General features: G+C 34.7%; 1 protein-coding gene across 4 annotated transcripts in view; it reads right to left on the reverse strand.

Annotated features, from left to right (window-relative positions):
- The window catches only part of APPBP2 (amyloid beta precursor protein binding protein 2), a 51295-nt gene that overhangs the window by 17624 nt on the left and 13917 nt on the right, over positions 1-19754 (reverse strand). For all 4 annotated transcript variants that reach the window (XM_085880461.1, XM_085880458.1, XM_085880459.1 and 1 more), the window contains exon 2: positions 19027-19115. In XM_085880461.1, the coding sequence (XP_085736587.1) occupies positions 19027-19115 (89 nt within the window). The remainder of the gene's footprint in view (positions 1-19026; positions 19116-19754) is intronic.

Raw genomic sequence — 19754 nt, forward strand, 5'->3', positions numbered from 1 at the left:
ACACACACACACACACACACACACACACACACACACACACACACACACACACACACACACACACACACACACACACACACACACACACACACACACACACACACACACACACACACACAAAAAGTTAAGCCTTGACTATGTAGTCGAGGATTCTGTGTTTGGGGTTCACAGATCTAAGAATGTCCCCAACTGCACACACACCAACAAACAAAAGTTAAGCCTTGACTATTCAGTTGAGAATTCTGTTTGGGGTTCACAGATATAAGAACGTCCCCCTTGACACACATTATATATATTTTTTAATTTAACCCTGTTATACACCTCGGACTTGGCCCTCGAGTGTCCACAACGGTGTATAGTAGGAGGGAGTGAAGCGCCAACCTATTGTTCCCATGAGTATTATCTGCTTAGTTTTGTCTTTTGTAATTCCTGTGAATAAAATGAACCTAAAATCTCTTCCCCTTCTAAATCATATACTTTATGAGTCCAAGGAACTGTATCTATCACATCCACAATTTTAAAAAGTTCATTTGTCCACCGCTTTGTATAACCCTTTTCAAAATGAGATTTCCATCTATATATTCTGACTATATCACCAACTTTGAACCAACTTTCTGACATTAATCTCTTTCATATTTTAATTTTGTAAATGTTTCTGATGGTTTCATATTTGTTGACGTATGAATCATGTCATTATACTTATCCACAATATCCTGAATAAAAGATGACCATTGTCGTGAACCGAGTTGTGTGAATTTTTTTTATATAGTCTCTCTTTTAAGGTACGATTAAAACGTTCAATAACAACAGCTTTTCCTTTATTAAAAGGTACTGTATAATGTAAAACTGTTATTTAAAAAAAATAAATTCATAAATGTCTTGTTATAAAACCCTCTACCCTCATCAGTCCACAATTTTTTAGGTTTTCTCTTATTTTTATTAAATATCTGTTGAAAGGCTAACATAAGAGTATTACCTGTTTTGTTTTTTAAAGGGACAGCCCACGCGTATCTACTCCTCAAATCGATAACGGTTAAAGTATACTTGTACCCCTTATCATTATTGAGTTCAATCAAATCAGCGGACCAGATATAATCAACTTCCTTGGAATAAACCTTCCTTCTCTGAAACTTTGTGAATATTGGTTTATGTAATTCATCAGCTAATTGCTCTTCAATCTTAATGACATCATTCGAGCCTATAAGTATTTTGAATTTCCAAGTCCAAGTTTCAATTTAGCACTGATCATCTTCTTCACGATGAACCTATCAACTTTTTCTCTCAAGGTTGGATTTTGGATGAGACAAATTATACAACATTTCTCTATCTGCTTCATGCTTTTCTTCCAAAGTTGTGGTATTCCCATAATCAATATCATGTCTCATGCACACTTCATCAACCCCATTGATGGGCTTAGTCCATGATTTAGGATTGTCTGCCTCATCTAATCTTTTATCCAAGTTTGTGCCTGGACCACAGAAAGAATACCCTGGTAGATGTAATTCCCCTGGTATTCCAGTAGTTGTAAATTTACTTCCTGATAAAAACTTTTGTATATCTCCTCCGAGTTTGTGTTTGGAGATAAATTGATTTTTTTTTTGAACCACACACCGAACATATACCTTTTTGTATAACCCTGTTATTTGTACTTTTAAAATATGAGATATTTTTAGTATTAGTTTTCTTTTTACATTTGAGAGAATAACTCATTTATTTATGAGAAAAATTCCGACAGAGTGCGAAAACCTTTTTAGTTTCCAACATGCACATTTGAATCTTAATTTTTAAAACATAACAAATCCTTAGAAATGCCTTCACTCTCTCCTCCATTTATTTAAGAAAAAAATGAAAAAATTTAATCAAAGTCAATATCTTGTCCTTGAAAACGATGTCAATCGTCTTTGTCGAAAATATTGCAAATAGACTTGTCAATTCTTTGTTTTCCTCCTTGGTACGTTGAGATTCATTTATTTTCTGTAATACCTCCAATCTTTTTTTAATCTCACTGGTTTCCATATTTTCATATTTATTCATTCTCGCTCTTTCCTCCCTCTCCTCCTTCTCTCTCTCTCCTACTTCTCTCTCTTTCCTGCTCTCTCTTCTCCCTCTCCTCCTCCCTCTCCTCCTCCCTCTCCTCCTCTCTTTTCTCCCTCTTCAACTCCTTCCTCGTCCCTTACTATCCTTGAATCGCTTACACCCCATAGAATATCATACATATATTCATCAGGATTTCTTGTTATTCCTGTATCCAAAATAATTTTTTTTACAACAGGAAACTAATAAAATTTCTTTTGAATTTCTAAAAGAGCCTTACCTTTTCTTAACTTTATAATTTTTTCATTATTTAACATTCTAATTAAATCTAAAGTTGTCGGTTTATCAACATCAGCATAATGCCAATCTTTTATTGAAAATACCTCATTCTTATATTATGTTGTAGAACATATTTATTAAAATACTGAATTCCCTTTTCTTGAAGGTATGCTTGGACACAGAAATGATAATTTTCTTGAAGTCTTCTTGCTGTCATTTATATATTAGAAATATATGTTAGAATAATATTATGACACAAAACACCTCCCCATCTTCCCAAAGTTAAATAATTTTGTATTTCCCTATTTATTATATATAATCCTGTTTTTTCTGTTTTCATGATATAAACTCGGGCAAAACCATTATTATATTTACCCTTATTAAATTCTTTTATTTGTTGTTTACTACTCGTGCTTCCACAAAACTCATTCTCGATACCAAGTGGATAATATTCTTCCTTACGAGACTGATTTAATTGTTCCAGGTCTTTGAGGTCAATTTTAAATGACCAATTATACCCTAAATCATTCATATCATACCCCCATTGTTCTATTCTCATACAAACGATACGCCCTTCTTTATAAAAATTTATTTTAATTCGAACTGTGAATTCTGTATGACCTGGAGATAAAATCAACACTTCTGTATCTTTGGAATACACGGCCATTTTATTAAAGGATATATATTGTGATAAATCGCTTAAACTCACCAAGTCATTCGCGTCAGTCGGGCTTGGATAATTATTTAATTTATAAGCATTTTTCAAATTAATATTTTTGGTTACACTATATTTATGTCGTTCAGCCTGTGCCTTTGTGTAATAATTTGATAAATCAATATCCAGTTCTTGGGATACACCAAGATAGAACCATCTTTACCAACATAAGTCATTTATATTAGATTAAAAATAATGTCATAAATTTTTTATTTTTGTTGAGAAGAAATAACACAAATAGACATAATTGACCACAACACTTGGAATTTAATTCTTGGACTTGAATTGTTTGATAAACACCATTCTGTAAGAATTTTATGACTTCAACAGGTGGTGGTAGACCAAAACTATCAAAATAATATTTGTCTTGACTATTAAAAATACAAACCCAGTGAGAACCGTTCCCATTATTATCTTCTAAGTTTATAATAATATTATTTGTATGTTTAGGCACCTTTGTTAATTCATCTCTCATTCAAATAACCACATTATGAATTTTTAATTTCTTACAATAATTGACAAGTTGTAAATTTGATGTTGTATTCTTTCCAAATTCTTTAAACCACTCATCACTGCTCATTTATTTATTAGAAAGATAATCCATAACCCCTTTTACTTAATTTTACAAATGCTTGTGCGATAGAAGAAAGCATATCTCCAACTAACAATCTCGCTTTATCAGGCAGACCTTCAAGTTTTTCAGCAAAATCAACAATTACACCACTTCCACTAATTTGTTTCTCCAACTCTTTGTTACGTCTTTCAAATTCTTTTTGAGCCCGGAGTTGAGCCTTCCTTTCGTTGGCAGTTTTCACCGCCATTGAAATACCACCCGTCAATGCTCCAACCACACTTAAACCAGCAAATAAAGGAATTAAAAATGGGAGAAATCCTCCACTCATCTCTCTTATTGAATATTTTTTCAACATTGGTTTTATCATTTTAATTTTAAGTGAGCCAGTATTGTTCAAGATTTCAACCTGTTCTCTTGTGAGCAAAACATCAATTCTTACTGCTCCTTTTCTCTGAATTGTATTAACGTTAATCGTACAAGGCTTTTGATTTTGAACACAAGATGATAGTTTATGAAGATTGATTTGATGAACATATACCCCAGTTGGTACTTTGCCACTCATTTATTTTACAAAAAAATTATGTGAGACTAATCATAACACCATTATCTGCAATTATGTTTCTTCCAAAAGCAAATAATATGTATCAACTTCTTCACTCTCTCCTATTTCATTGTATAGGGAAGTATCCACTCGATTAGACTTTATAGTTTCCTTTTGAGCACTCAGGTCAAACGCATAGATTATATACAAACTTTTAAATGCTGTCATATCCAAAATAGGTTCTTTATTTCCATTACTTTCACACACCTTTTGGTAAGACTTGTATGCTTCAGCAAAATCATTTTTTTCCCAATTAATTTCCGATCTATCTCGTGGATAAAATGTTCCATCGAGAGAAACACGAAGTTGTTTCACCTTAGCCTTATCACTCAATGCATTACTCTTATCAGTCGCAGTATCACCATCTCGTTTTATAAAAATGATCCACAGATATCATGGCTTTCCTTCCAGAACACCCAAATTCCACGTGTAAGTGGTTTGGTTTAGTTTAACGTGTTGACATCTTCTTTTGAGGTATGATACACTGAGTGGTTTCTTTGAGTTAAGTGTTCTGTTCAACATCTCTTCTGTTTTAAGATTGGGAGTATATTCAATATACCAACTCATTTCATCAATTACAAATTTATTCTGATCGGTAAAAGCACGAGCAACACCAAAAAGTAATCTATTTTCATTATCATTCCTGTGTAGTTGAAATCTAATTTTAAGACCATACAGAACTTTATCATGATCACAAAATCCAAATATACCTTTAAGATGAACTGCCACAGTAAAACTATTAACTGCTTTTGTATCATCAGTATACGTTCCTTTCCTTTGAGTATATCCAGGGTCTGTGGTTGTTCCCGTTGACATATCAGGAATAAAATTTTCGACAGCCCCCTTTCCCATTCTATCACTGAATGTATATAGTGTAAATTTCATCATTTCAGATACAGCAAAGACAATCAACTGCTTCAACTTCTTGTGTTCCAATGTACAAACGAACACTATCAAACATTTTCCAGAAGAAATCATTTACGAGTGTAGCGTTTGTGTTATTCCCAGCCTTAGTGAATGTAAATTTACACAACAAGAAACTTTCGGATAGATTCAAATAAGTTTGTTGATTGTTTATTTCAAAACTTTTTGTACCATTTGCATTCCAGTCTATTCCAGTTATTGCATTTACCTTGAAGTAATCTTCTTTTTTAGTGGAGTTTGAGATGATAATAGTATCATCCAAATCATATATATACTATCAATTGCTTCCATACTTGTATTTATTTCAGAAAAAAGATGTTAAAACTTTTGAAACCCTGACCCAAGTATTTGAATTATTTTCTGTCGTTCTTGGGGGGACAACTGAGTTTTGCCTTTCTTAATTTCTTTAATTGCTTGTAATTTATGAGATTCCTTTTGGGCATCTTTTATGCTCTTTATAGCACCTGCTACATTTCCCACAGCAGAAGCAGTTGAACCAATTAGGACTTTATGTTTAAGAATCGTTGAACCGATTACCCATTAGAGTATCAATTATCCCATCTCCTCTAAACTGATGTCCAACACCCCTTTGTCTCTTAGGTTTATAGTATCCTCTACCAAGATACATACCCTCACCCTTGTAGTATGGGGAAAGGAACATCCCATCCCCTGTAATTATTTTATATTTTCTCAGCTCGTGTTTCCTCACAATAACCATTGTATTTATTTATTGGAAAACTTCACGTAGGTGAATTCTGATGGATATAACTTCTCCATTAAAAGAAATCATACGATTATCTTGGTCGGTTATCCTAAAATTTACTCTGTGTATGGTTTTTCTTGACACAGGGAGATAAACCAAATTTTGGGGTTTCATATTGAATTTATAACCAATTGGGGTTGAGTATGCGCTGAATGAAAATATTGTATTTGTTTTTATTCCATCATTATAAGCACCATCAATCAAATCACAGTGAATTAATACCGAATTTATTCCTGAGGATATTTGAATGACATTATCACTGTAAAACGTCCCATTAGTTTCAATCTTTTTTGAGGAGAAACCCAATAACTCTCTAAATGAATTATCAATTGTGAAATCAACCTTGTAGTTATTTTTAAGTTTAATCATTGATTTTGAAGTATGTTTTTGAATATCTATAACAATATTTTTTGGTTCATCACCCTGTTCTTTCATAAGACGAACAATTTCGGAAGATATTTGAGAAATCTCATATGCTCCGGGTGAAACTGTTATCGTTTTGTATCCACTTCCCGGATTATAACTAAACTTGTCATTTTTATCAGTTATATTAAATAAGGTATTATAAGTTTCCATGGACAGAAAGATGCCTCATATTCTTTTGTTGGGTCAAGTTGTAGTGGGTATGGGAATGAAGATGTGTGGTCGCTTGTTGTGAAATTAAAACTCAGGATTGTACTTCTCATCTTATTTAATATGAGATAAAATGTCTATATCGAGATTTATTAATTATTTTCATGTTCATCAACTGGTCTAAAATGGCTGATGCTTCATTAAAGCAATTGTTTTTTTCCAGCCTTCTTACTACCTAACAACAATAACAGTCTATTAACTAATTGTGATGGGTCATTTGGAAGAAAACTAACACCTGAACCAAGCCTACTTAAAGCCTGAATAATGTGTTTCTCCTTCTCGTTCTTGCTACGTTTACCAGAAAGACTAACCCTATAATCAACAGAGTTCAGCAAATGAATATATACTCAATCATCATTATTTTCCTTATCCAATGGTTTATCAAAATACTTTGATTCATTCCTCACAGTTGAAGCTTGTCTTCCATCTTTTGTGAGAAGAAAAATTAATCTGGGGGTTAGCTTAACAGAGGGTTGAGCAGACCCCAAGAACCTTAATTCATCATTAAATATCAATACCTTTTCTTGAACAAGATGAAATATTGCTGGTTGTTCTGTTGGAATGAGTCCTGCTTTGGTTTTTGATTCCGCTGAATATTCATTGTTTTAAAGAGCATTCACAATATAATCAGGGGGTTGATTTTTCTATTCTAGTTGTTGAAATAATCCCTCATCATCATATTCTAATTCTCCTATATGCTCCAATTCTTCCCTCCTTCATTTGACTGAAATCTTTTATCATTTGAAGTTTTTTCGGAGTATATTCTATTGTGGGAACTGTGGAAACATGTACAATTTTTTCTTTGGAAGTTTTTAAAACTGGTTTAAAAAATTTCTCGTTTTCTTTCAAAATGCTTCTTCACCCGTTAGTTTCTGTCTGCGTTTCTTCTTTATGTCTTCCTGTTGTTTTACAACTTTTGAAACCAACTCTTGATGTTCCTTAAATCTTCTTGCTCTTTCTTTCGCATCCATTTATTTATTGGAAAATATCATTTAATATCTCATCTTGTTTCACAACAATATATTTATATTTTTCAGTCGTGTGCTTCATGTAATCCCCAAATTCCTTTTTACTACATAATGTAGAACAATTATCTCTCCAAAAGTTGTTTACATCTATTGAATTTAACTTGAATAAAATAAAAGTATTAGCATTGTTTCTGATGGAACGACGAGGAAGTTGAAAGTACGATTGACTAAGATAAATACAATTACAAGAAGAATGTCTCCCTCTTGTGTAGTAGCTGTCCATTACCATTTGGTTTCTCTCATTAACACAATCATCAAAGATAACGAGGTTCTTTTTTGATTTATCCAAATCTTGGGAAGACGGTATATCATCCGTATTATCACTAAGAATACAAGTTATCGGTTTTGATTTCTTTTTACATCTCTGTGCATCACAAAATAGTTGTATTATATCTTCAATGTTATAATCATTTTGGTTTTTTTGAAGTTTAAATAAACCGATTATATCTTCTTTTTGAAGACCAGCATTAAAACCTTGTGAGAGTAGTTGATACTCTGGTTGAAAACTCGACTCTGAAAATTATTAAATTATCATAATCTAAAAAGTTGGGAGTCAGGAGCATCTTCAAAAGTAAGCAGGTTTTTCCGCATCCGCTTGAACCCACTATGAGACATCTTAATGAATTTGGGAGATTTTTATGGTTGTTAAATTTTATCTTATTTTCCCAAATGGGTAAAAAAAAATCATTTATTTATATATTTGGAAAACAGGTTATTTAATTTATTATTGGCTTTTGTAGAAACTATATTTTATCCGAAGTTTGGGTTTAATTTCAAGATAATCCATTATTTTATTTATACAATATCTTGTGTTGATATTTCCCTGAAAATGACAATCGTGAATAATATATAACAAGAATCCTTTGAACATTTCTCTAATACGTTCAGTTTCTTCCCTTGTAAGGAAAGGTGTGTTATCACCCTCATACTTTACATTCATTTCTCTAATCAATCTTGTAAAGGAATTCATTTTTGGTGTAAATCTAAAATATTTATTTTCTTTTTTATATTTTTTCTTATCATTAATTAGATGATAATCACAGAATATACATTGTTTATAGGCTTTTGACTCTATGTTTAATCCCCGTCTTTCACACGCAGGACAAATCTCAAATTTGTCATATGGAGAATGAGGGAAGTCTAGCATATTTATAAAGTAAAACTTTACTTAAACTAAAATTCATCTTTGGAATCATCTTTACTTTCATACGTTTGAACACAAACTCTCATGATCTTCAAAATCTTCAGTTGAATATTGACTCATATTTAATTAGGAGAAACAACATTACCATTGATATCTATATACTTTTTTTCATAACCAGATTCAACTACAACATTTTTAATATTAAAGGTAATTTTAAAATGATCCTTAACTACTATTGAACGGAATGTCATTTCACCTGATATATTAACATCGTTTATTTCATCAGGATTTACATCTTTAGGGTTGTTGAAAAAAATACAAATTTCTCCTTGCATATTATAGATGGTCTTATCTTTTCTTTCTAAAGCTTCATCCATAAGGTTTTTATTATTTGATACTTTTTCTTGTTTCATTGCTTTTTCTAGTTTTGAATATATTACCAGAAGGAGAGGAGAAACTTTTGTTAGAGATACTTTAATTGATGTTCTTCCAGGTATACTAAAAGCCCTTCCACTGAAGGAAAATGAAGAACTCATATTATTTACCATAATTGTTTTTATCCAATAGTTGTTATATTTATCTTTGTTCAATTTTACATCCTTGACATATTTCTCAGTATCTTTTACAAATGAAGAGATTGATTGAAACTTGTCTTTTGTGTCTTGAAACATTGTATTTATTAAGTGAAAAAAGTTTGAGGATAAAATGGTTTTAAGCACAGATTTACCTATAAATTAAACAAAATTTTCATCAAGCAAAGTTTTATTGTATAAATATGGTGAATACAACGTACTGCGATGTTTGTAATCACGAATATAAACATTATAAAAAAACACCTTCAAACCAACAAACACACATTTCATCTATTTCATCAAATATCTCCTCTTGAGTTGGAAAGAAAACATTGGGATATCTGCTCAAAGGATGTTTTGAAGAGTAGTTATAAGAATCATCTTCAATCACAAAAACACAAGAAAAATGAGTTTCAAGTAAAGGGAGACTATTATATTGAAAACACTGATGGGGCATTTAAAGGGCATATAAAAATAAGGATTTTTCAATTTGGAGAACCCGGTCCATCATCAATAGCTGAATCAAGTGAAATAGTGAAACCTGATGTTGAAAAAGTTATTAAAAAGACATTAAAAAGAAATGAAAACTTTAAAGTTTTATATGGGAGTGAAAATGAATATGAAAAGATGAAGAACAAACTCCTAATATGAGAACAGATCTTCATTTTATAACATCATTTCAAGATTTTTTGAATAGTGGGGTTTATGAAGAACAATCAAGACAAGAGGAGGATGTTGATAATACAGTGGTAGGAAGTAGATTTAATATTTTTAAAAATCATCTTTTTAGATATACACATTCTAAAATCAAACCCTCTGAAAGCTTCTTCTTATATTGAATTACCAAAAGAAATAAAACTAAAGAAGGCAGTTGTTAATATTAAGAACAATGATAATAAATGTTTTCTCTAGTCTGTTCTTGCTCACGTACATCCACCAAATTGTAATTCAGAAAGAGTAAAACAATATATGAAATATGAGAATACCTTGGACATTAAAGATTTTAAATTCCCAATGCCACTAACAGATATTCCGAAATTTGAGAAAAAGAATAATCTTTCTATTAATGTATATGGATTAACGGATACAAACAAAGTTCAAATATTAAAAATTTCAAACAACTATAAAAATGAAGAAACACACATTGATCTTTTATATTTTAGTATTGGAAAGAATTCACATTACACATACATCAATAATTTATCAAGATTAATCTCTTCTCAGGTATTCAGAACAGCAAACAAAATATATCCTTGTAAGCGATGTCTTAATTCATTTCATACAAAAGAACGATTAGAACAACATTCAAAATATTGTAGTAATCATAAATCAGCTGTAATTACAATGCCTAAACCTGGTGAAAAGATTTCTTTTGAAGATTATAATAAATCTATCATGCACCCATTTGTGATATACGCTGATTTTGAATGTATCCTAAAAAAGATAAATACTGCTTCTCCTAATCCAAAAGAATCATAAACAAATAAATATCAAAAACATATTCCTTGTGGTTTCTGTTATTATATTATATATTATCTGTTGGAGAAAAGTATAATAAACTTGAATATTATAGTGGAAAAAAAGCTTCACAAGAGTTTGTAAAACGATTAGAAAAGGATTGTATAAGACTAACTAAATTAATGAAAGAAACAAATGAACCAATGAAATTAACCGAAGAAGAAAAATTAGAATTTAGAAAGAACAATATGTCATATTTGTGAGGAGGATATTGAGGAGTCTAAAGTTAGGAATCATTGTCATCTTACTGGTAAATATAGAGGTACCGCTCATTCCTGTTGTAATCTTAATTATAAATTTCCTTCTTTTATTCCAGTCTTTCTTCACAACAGCGCCAACTATGATACACATCTACTTAGAATTGAACTTTCAAAAACACCAGGGAATATTTCTGCCATAACAAACACAAGTCAAAAGTATATTTCATTTACAAAAATGATATTCACAAAACCTTTAACTTGTATTAGGTTTCTAGATTCTTACAAGTTTATGGGAACACCACTAGCCTACCCAGCATCAAATCTAAGCTCCACGCGGTCTTTTCCAAATCTTAATTCATTCTTTCCAAAAGAGGAAATTCTAACGAAAGAGAAATTCAGATTAAAGAGAGAATTCAAAGTAAAGAGGAAATTCTAATTAATGAGGAAATTAATGAAGAAATTCTAACTGAAGATGAAATTCTAATTATAAAGAAAATTCAAACAATGAATGAAATTCTAACAAAAGAGGAAATTCTGATTAAAGATGAAATTCTGATTAAAGAGGGAATTCTAACTAGAGAGGAAATTCAAACAAGGAATAAAATTCAAAGGAAGGAGAAAATTCTTACAAGTAAGGGAATTTATCCTTATGATTATATGGATTCATTTATGAGATTTAAAGAAACACAACTTCCTTCAAAAGAAAGTTTCTATAATAACCTTTATGAAGAAGAGATAAGTGATTAGGAATATAAACACGCACAATAAATTTGGAAAATATTTAAGATAAAGAACCTTGGAGAATATCATGATTTGTATCTAAAAACATGTTTTATTGTTAGCTGATGTGTTTGAAGCTTTTAGATCACTCTGTCATAATAAAAATTGTTATGGATTAGATCCTGCCCACTATTTCACAGCTCCTGGTTTAGCTTGGAGTGCAATGTTGAAAAATGACAAAACAAGATATAGATTTAATCAGTGATGTAGATATGCTTTTGATGATTGAGAAGTCTAAGAGAGGTGGAATATCATAAGTTTGTTCAAAAAGATATGCTAAAGCAAATAATAAATATCTTCCAAATTATGATAGTGAAAAAGATAGTAATTATTTGATGCTAATAATTTGTATGGATGGGCAATGTCTCAATCTCTGCCTTACGGTAAATTTGAGTGGGTGGAAGAAAAGGATTATGAAAAGGCTTTGATGAATATTGTTATTTCTTCTCAAGAGGAATTGAATGAGGAAGAAGAAGGTTATTATTTTGAAGTTGATTTGAGGTACCCGAGTGATCTTCATAATAAGCATAAAGACCTTCCTTTTGAATGTGAGAAAGAAACCCCAAAGAAAGAATGGTTAAGTGATTATCATAAAAGTTTTAATATGAAAGGCAAATCAACAGAAAATTTATTAACAACATTCTATGATAAAGAGGGATATGTTTTGCATGAGAGAAGCTCGAAACAGTTTTTGAGAGGAGGATTGAGAGTAGCTAAAATTCATAGAGTTTTAAAATTTAAACAAAGTCCTGAGATGAAAAAGTATATTAAATTCAAATACAGATATGCGAACAAATACAAAAGTAAAATTTGAACGGGAATTCTATAAATTGATGAATAATGCTGTCTTTGGAAAGACAATGGAGAATCTTAGAAACAGGCAAAACATTAGATTTGCAACATCTTGGAAAGAAGCTTCGAGATTGATAAATAAACCAAGTTTTAAGAGAGAAGAGGTTTTTTCAGAGAACATTTCTGCAATTCATATGAAAAAGGAAAGTATTGTAATGGATAAACCAATTTATATTGGAACAGCAGTTCTTGATTTATCAAAGATATTGATGTCCGATTATTTCTATAATGGCTTGAAGAAAGAGTATGATGAAAATGTTTCATTGTTGTATATGGACACTGATAGTTTTATCCTAGATATAAAAACTGATGATTTTTATAAAGATATGAAGAAAAATATTGGAGTATATGATACAAGTAATTTTAGTAAGAGCGAGTTATTTTCAAAAAAGAATGAAAAGGTTATTGGTAAGTTTAAGGATGAGTTGGGTGGAAAAGTAATGAGTGAGTTTATTAGATTGAGAGCAAAGGCATGTGCTTATAAGTATGGTGATCAGATTGATAAGAGGTTAAAGGGAATAAAGAAATATGTAATAAAGAAATCAATAACTTTTAGAAATTATTATAATTGTTTGATGAATAAGAAAGAAGAATATAGGAAAATGAATACAATAAGAAGTTATAAACATAAGATATATAGTGAAGAAGTAAATAAAAACGCATTTGGAGCCTTTGATGATGAGATTTATTTTAGATAATGAAATAGATTGTGTTCCATATGGATATTGTACGATAGAGTGTATAGAATAGATTGTGTTTTAACGATGGGAAGATGGGTTGGGGTTTTTAAGGGCTGCCGCCACGTTTTTTCACAGTATATAAATGGTCAAACCAAGTATTAATCAAACTAAAGAGTGGAGAAAATCTCAGTCTTGGTATATAAATGGAAAACATAATGAATGTGAAAAATATCAAATTAGTCTTATTGAAAAAATAACTAAAACAAATAAGCGAATCAATTTAAAAACTAGTAAGTTAGAGGATGTAAAGAAAAAATTAATATCCTTGAATGGACCGAAAACTTTGATGGTTATCAATTGAACAATGAAAAAACAATTTACTATAATCTCAAAATGATATGTGGCTCAGGAGGTGGTCAGACGAGAGCATTAAGAGAAGTTTATCATTTCATGATGACACGAAAAGGGTATCTTGAAAAATATAAAGATTCAAATGTTTTATTTTTAAATATTTTAGATGGGGATTATTGTGCAAAGAAAATTAAACTATTGAAGGAATTTGAGAATGAACAAGTCTTTATAGATTCAATGAGTGAGCTAAACAATATGCATTGGTTATTTGAAAAAGAATGCCCCTCGGCTTACATGTTTCAGATATTTATTTATAATCACCTTTAACAAATCACATTACTACTTTACTACTTGAACAAATCTTTATCTTATTGCATTGGTTATTTGAAAAGAGTGCCCCTAGGTTAAAAGAGGAGACAAATAAATATACCTTGGGATAAAAATGGGGGTTTATTTTTAGGGGAAAAAAAATGAATCGCTGAGAATCCCCCATTCATTAACATGGGGGAAAGTGAGCCAGAATCAGTATATTCACCCTACTCATAGACCCTCCTCACCAGAAAACCTGGAACAGGAGACGGTTTAGTCACCGACAACTTGATTTTGCAGATGATGCAGTCATCTTTACAGAGACTCTAGATATCCTTTTGGGGGCCCTCAAGGTGCTGAATGAGAAGTCGGAGCCGCTCGGATTACGGATTTCCTGGGTCAAAACTAAAATCCAGGCTTTCAATGACATCTCGGATGCTGCTATCCTGTCTGTACCTATTTGTGACAAGGATGTTGAGGTCATGGAGAGATTCCCTTACAATGGGAGTGATATTCGTTTCTCTGCTGGCTGTTTTCCAGAGGTCAACAGACGTCTGGGTCAGGCGTGGGGAGTCATGGATTTACTGGATCATGGTGTTTTGCGCTGCCGGTACTTGTGCGGGAGGACGAAAGTTAGAGTCGTCAAGTCCTTTCTGCTCCCAGTCTTGCTATATGGAAGTGAGACATGGACTCTGACCAGGGATCTGAGATGGAGACTTAATTCCTTTGGTACCAGGTCGCTTCAGAAAATCCTTGGCTATCGCTGGTCAGACTGTGCTAGGTTGGACTCGGACAACCAACGAGCGGTTGCTGAGAGACTCAAATGAGATTTGTTACCTGCATAGGTGAAGGTGAGGATGATGCTGGTGTTGTTGTAGTTATGAGGATTTAAAAATAAAAGAAAACCCTGACTATCAAAATAACTTCGCAGCACATGTACATTCAATTACCCATTAAACAAGGAATGGGGAGCTATCTATCCACATTTACTTATCGAAATAACTGAGCTATAGGACCTGTATATTGAGTGCTCATGGCTTCCAGATTCATATCAGTATTTGCAAGTTTATAATATAAGCAATATATTATTCAGGTGAGGAAAGGACATGTGAACAATAAAGGGTTTTAATGCACAGCAATATGTACAGCAGGAAAAAGCAAGGATTTGTGAGGTGCAACAAAATAAATGTAATTACTTACAAAAGAAGAGACAGTGCATAGCTAATCCGATACTAACTTCTACAATCTTGTCTTATGCAAATATTTCAGGCACCATCAGACGCACACACACCCGAGGAAATTAGAATATCTGGAGAGATAAGAGAAAGTACGAGGTGTAAACGATCTCTGTGGTACCTGGCTTGGCAGACGGATCAGCGCAAACCCAATGACTGAGGAGGGGGGAGAAGGGAAGAAAACTGGGGGTGTCTATGGTGCGTGAGTGAGGAGGTGAAATGAAATGACTCCACCCTCTGCCGTACCATCTGTCATCCCTCAGACCGGCAAGCAGCAGCTTCTTCACTCACTGCAGATCTGGATAAAATCACAAACTGGTCCAACACGTGGAACATGTCTTTCAATCCAGACAAATCTCACACTCTCACTATGTCTCTTCGAAAGGACCGTTTACAAAACCCCCCCATCCACTTTCTCAACAATCCTCTGGAAGAAATCTTTTCTTTCAAGCTTCTAGGTCTCACTATCTGCCATGACCTTTCCTGGGAAAGTCACATTTCCAACCTCGCCTCAAAAGCCAGTCGCCGACTGGGAATCCTCCGTCGTGCTAAGTCCTTCCTCGGCCCTCTTGAGCTCCTGACCACTTACAAAGCTTTTGTCCGTAGCCTGATGGAGTACTGCTCTCCCCTCTGGGCTGGTGCTCCTGCCTCCCACCTTTCTCGGCTTCACGCTGTCGAAACCAGGGCATTTAAGATCATCGGCATCTCCCGCAATGAAGCTGAGTCTTTGGGCCTCTCACTCAATCACCGCAGGTTGGTCGGTGGTCTTTCTGTCTTCTACCGACTCCTCTCCAGCCTTGCCCCCTGCTCTCTCTGCGATTTGTCCCCACCACATTTCCACAGGGCGCTCAAGGTCCGCCAACAACCCCCTTCTGGTAAAACTACCAAAATCACGAATCACTGCTCATCTCCACTCTTTCATTCCTCTTTTTTCCCGCCTTTGGAATAAACTTCCTCACTCTATTCTTTCCCATTCTTCCCTCCAGGCTTTCAAAACAGCTGTTCACCACCACCTCTTATCTTCCCCCATCCAAATCCTCGATCTTTTCTACCCCCGATAATCCACCCAAGCCCACTTCCTTCATTTCTCCTACTTTCCTTCCTGAAAGTCCCTGAAATGTCCATCTTCTCTTCGCCATGTTCCCCGTCCCATCCCCATCCCTCTCCCTTCCACAGTTCACCTAATGTGTCTGTTCCCCACTGTTTTGTCCCTTCCACTCCCGCCCCTCTTGTCTCATGCCTCCTTGCTGTGAGTTGTGTGTTAGCTCTCATACGAGCCTCGACCAAGGTATACAAAAAAAAAAAAAAAAAAAATGGAGGTGGGGTGCAGAGAAGGAGGTGAAGAGGTGCATATATGTAGTTTGCTCCTTTAGCTCTTATACATCCAGAGCAGATGATACAGAATATGTGAGAGGATAGCTTATAATGGGGGGTGAGAAGGTCTGTAAATGTAAATGAAGTCGATGATCAGTCTGGCGTTCCACGCACTCAGCGCTCTGCTTTGCCTTTCTCCTCGCGCCCTGATCAGGCCAGGACTTCCCTCCACACTCAGAAGAAGCAGCCACCTTGCACCCAGAAGAAGACTGTGTGACTTCTGCAGAAGACTTTAGCAGAGACTGAGTGGTAGACTCTCTCTAATGATCCTTGCACAGCTATTCTATATACGCTGGGTGAAGGAGGAGTCCGAATTCGGATCAAAATGCTCTGTAGGCATTCCCCAATACCCTCATTGATGCGCAGACGCTTTCCCAAGAAGCAACCCTGCCCCTGCAAGGCTCTGAAGCCGAAAATGGCATCATTCACCCCCGAACTTTGTTATGCAATGGAGCTCCAGAATTAATATGGGGTGCGGGTTTCTAGGAGCACTTTCCGGCAATGAACGTGCATTGGGCACCAAATGAGGGTCGCTATTTAGCGGAGTATCAGGGCTATCCAGACGATGTTGAATGGACCCCAACGCAAACTTGCGCTTTGAGCGACGTGCCAAGATGTTCCGAACTCAAGCATCTGCCATGGGGGGTAATGCTCATGGTTCTCTGATATCCTCAAAGGACAGTGGTGAGCGTCCAGGGTGCCGACTGTGATCGCGGAGTTTTGTAGCAGTTGTGATGATGTGCGTGAAGCGTTGTTTGTAGAGTTTGTGGTGAGAAGGTTGAAGCATTGGAGTGATTGAAGTGTTTGTGGTGAAGAGGTTGAAGCACTTGTAGCAGTTGTGGTGAGGATGGCGAGCGTAGATTATTGTGGGGATTTTTTTTAGGAAGGCGGTGTGGTGGTCGTATTAACGTTGTAATGCTGTGGTTTGAGCATGGACAAAATTGAAATGAATTATCCGCTGTGGAATGACACGTGGATTGAACGGAGTTTTGGCAGTGTTGATGCAATTTATCTAAAATTAGCATAATGGGTTTGAGGGTGCTAAAAACAATAATAAAATGTTGTTCGTTAAAACTTGATATTAAAATAAACGCATTAAATCTGAAATGGAAAATGTACTCAAATATGGTATGATTCTTTGTGCTTGAACATGTATATTTTAAATTTAATTAACATAATCATATCTTTCCTCTGCATTGAAAGATGTCGACCTGTTGATTAAAGATATGATAAGCAGGTCGACCTTTCAAATTAGCTGAATTCAGTACAAGAGAATTGCCTATCGTTTAAAAGCTATCTTGCTTTCTGAGGAATTTTTTATAAAAGGCACCAACAAGTTGGACAGGGAATATGATTTCAGTATAACTGGAATGTGGGTCGAAGGAAATGTCCATACGTGTTCACTCAGCTCGAATTGCTTAAAGATAGTATATTTCCCCAGTCTGTTAGAAGCAGACGGATTTTTAACCTCCATACCATAGAAATCTATCAAAATGCCCAAAGGGGTTGAAGTTTGACATCATTCTATCATTCTGTGCTGGAAGAGAATCCACACATCTGGGGTTTGAAATATATGCCACAACCATTCAACCAAATCAAGCTGACGGCTGCACGAAGGCTGAAGATGAGCTCCACCTGGGAATATCAAGACCTGACAAACTGTGGCACCAGAGTTTGGAAATAAAAAATACGATGTCTCACTGGATTCGATGTAAAGGACTTGACTTCATCATGTATTTCAGAGATCTGGAGCAAGTCTGTGTTCATCTCCAAATGTACAGATGTATGTTTGTTTGTTTGTATTTGTTTGTTAAATAAATGACTCAAATGTACAGGATGACTTAGAAATTTCTGCTACAGCAGCATAAGCGAATGAAGTGGTCTGTGGAGTGCATGCTTGCATTAAGGAGAGGTCGTGTGTGTGAAGTGAAGTAAATAAAACAGATAAAGGAATAGAGAATGGAATTAAAGATCCAACTAAAAGCCCTTGCAATGCATCTTATCCCATATACCTGCTAGACAGGAGTGAAGGGCGAAGTAGAACGAATACTAATAAAATAACTGCCTGGGGACCACTATATGTTGTGTGCATTTGCCTTGAGGAGCAGCAGTTTTGCAGAACCGCAACAACATATAACATGACATCTCAAATAGTTGTGGACGGGTTACGACAAAACTTGGTGGATAAGTTGGTTAGGTGACGAGAATAAGCCGATTCGATTTTGGTTCAGGTCTGGATGCAGACCTGGCCTATCAGTGGGTTAGAAAAAACGTCAACTATTCAGCCTGGCAGAGGTATGCGCTCTCCCGAGTGCCATTCTAGTTTTGACATGAAAAAGGAATTGGTCCACTCTGCAATAATAATGTACATTATTCATTCTGCATTATGAAGCATAAAAAATAATAACAGCACATTCCATACAGTTTCTTCTGACCGCAGCAATAAATCGATGAACTCACCGCTTATCCAGAGCACGCAACACCTTGGCAAACACGTCCAAATCGCAGAACTCTCCGCCAAGCTGGCACAACCTCCCCTGTTGGTACAACTACACAAGCACATGCCAACATATTAAAAATACAGTACATCATGCCATCTTCCGGTGTGACATTTCATTTATGTACGGACAATTATAAAGACATGTCAACGGGGAATTTCCAGGTGAACTGAGCAGAATAATGTAAAACTAGGTCGGTATTGACAGTGACACCTTCCTTCCCCACCACAAGTAAAGCTCTCATTTACATTATGGCTGTGTTTAACAATCTGAAAATATTAAAGTTTACCATCTCGCAACCCCCCTTTTGTTTTGTGATTCCTGTGTAAATTACAATACTGTGGATCTCTTGTGCATCGTCCTCATTGACATTTTGGACGAGAACTTAAAGAATGGCGATGACACCATGGCCTGCACTGGGTCAAGTTGTTTGGTTCTGTGAGGATAAGCTGCTGTGGCATTCTCCACACACAACGGCTCTCGCTGTCCGCCAGGCTCATGTGTCTGGGTGAGTGTCCAAGTTATGCTCTGGGCGAGTGACACGAGGAGGCCACCATTTTTTTTCTGCACTTAGTCGAGGCTTATAAAAGAGCTAACACAGAACATACAACAAAGGGAGCAGGAGACAAGAGTGACGGGAGAGGGAATAACAAAACAGTGGGGAATAGACACATGAGATCTGTGGAAGGG

Source organism: Eptatretus burgeri, chromosome 5, assembly GCF_056783735.1.
Source record: "Eptatretus burgeri isolate ZD-2024b chromosome 5, Ebu_testis_v1, whole genome shotgun sequence".
In the NCBI taxonomy this organism is placed as follows: domain Eukaryota; kingdom Metazoa; phylum Chordata; class Myxini; order Myxiniformes; family Myxinidae; genus Eptatretus; species Eptatretus burgeri.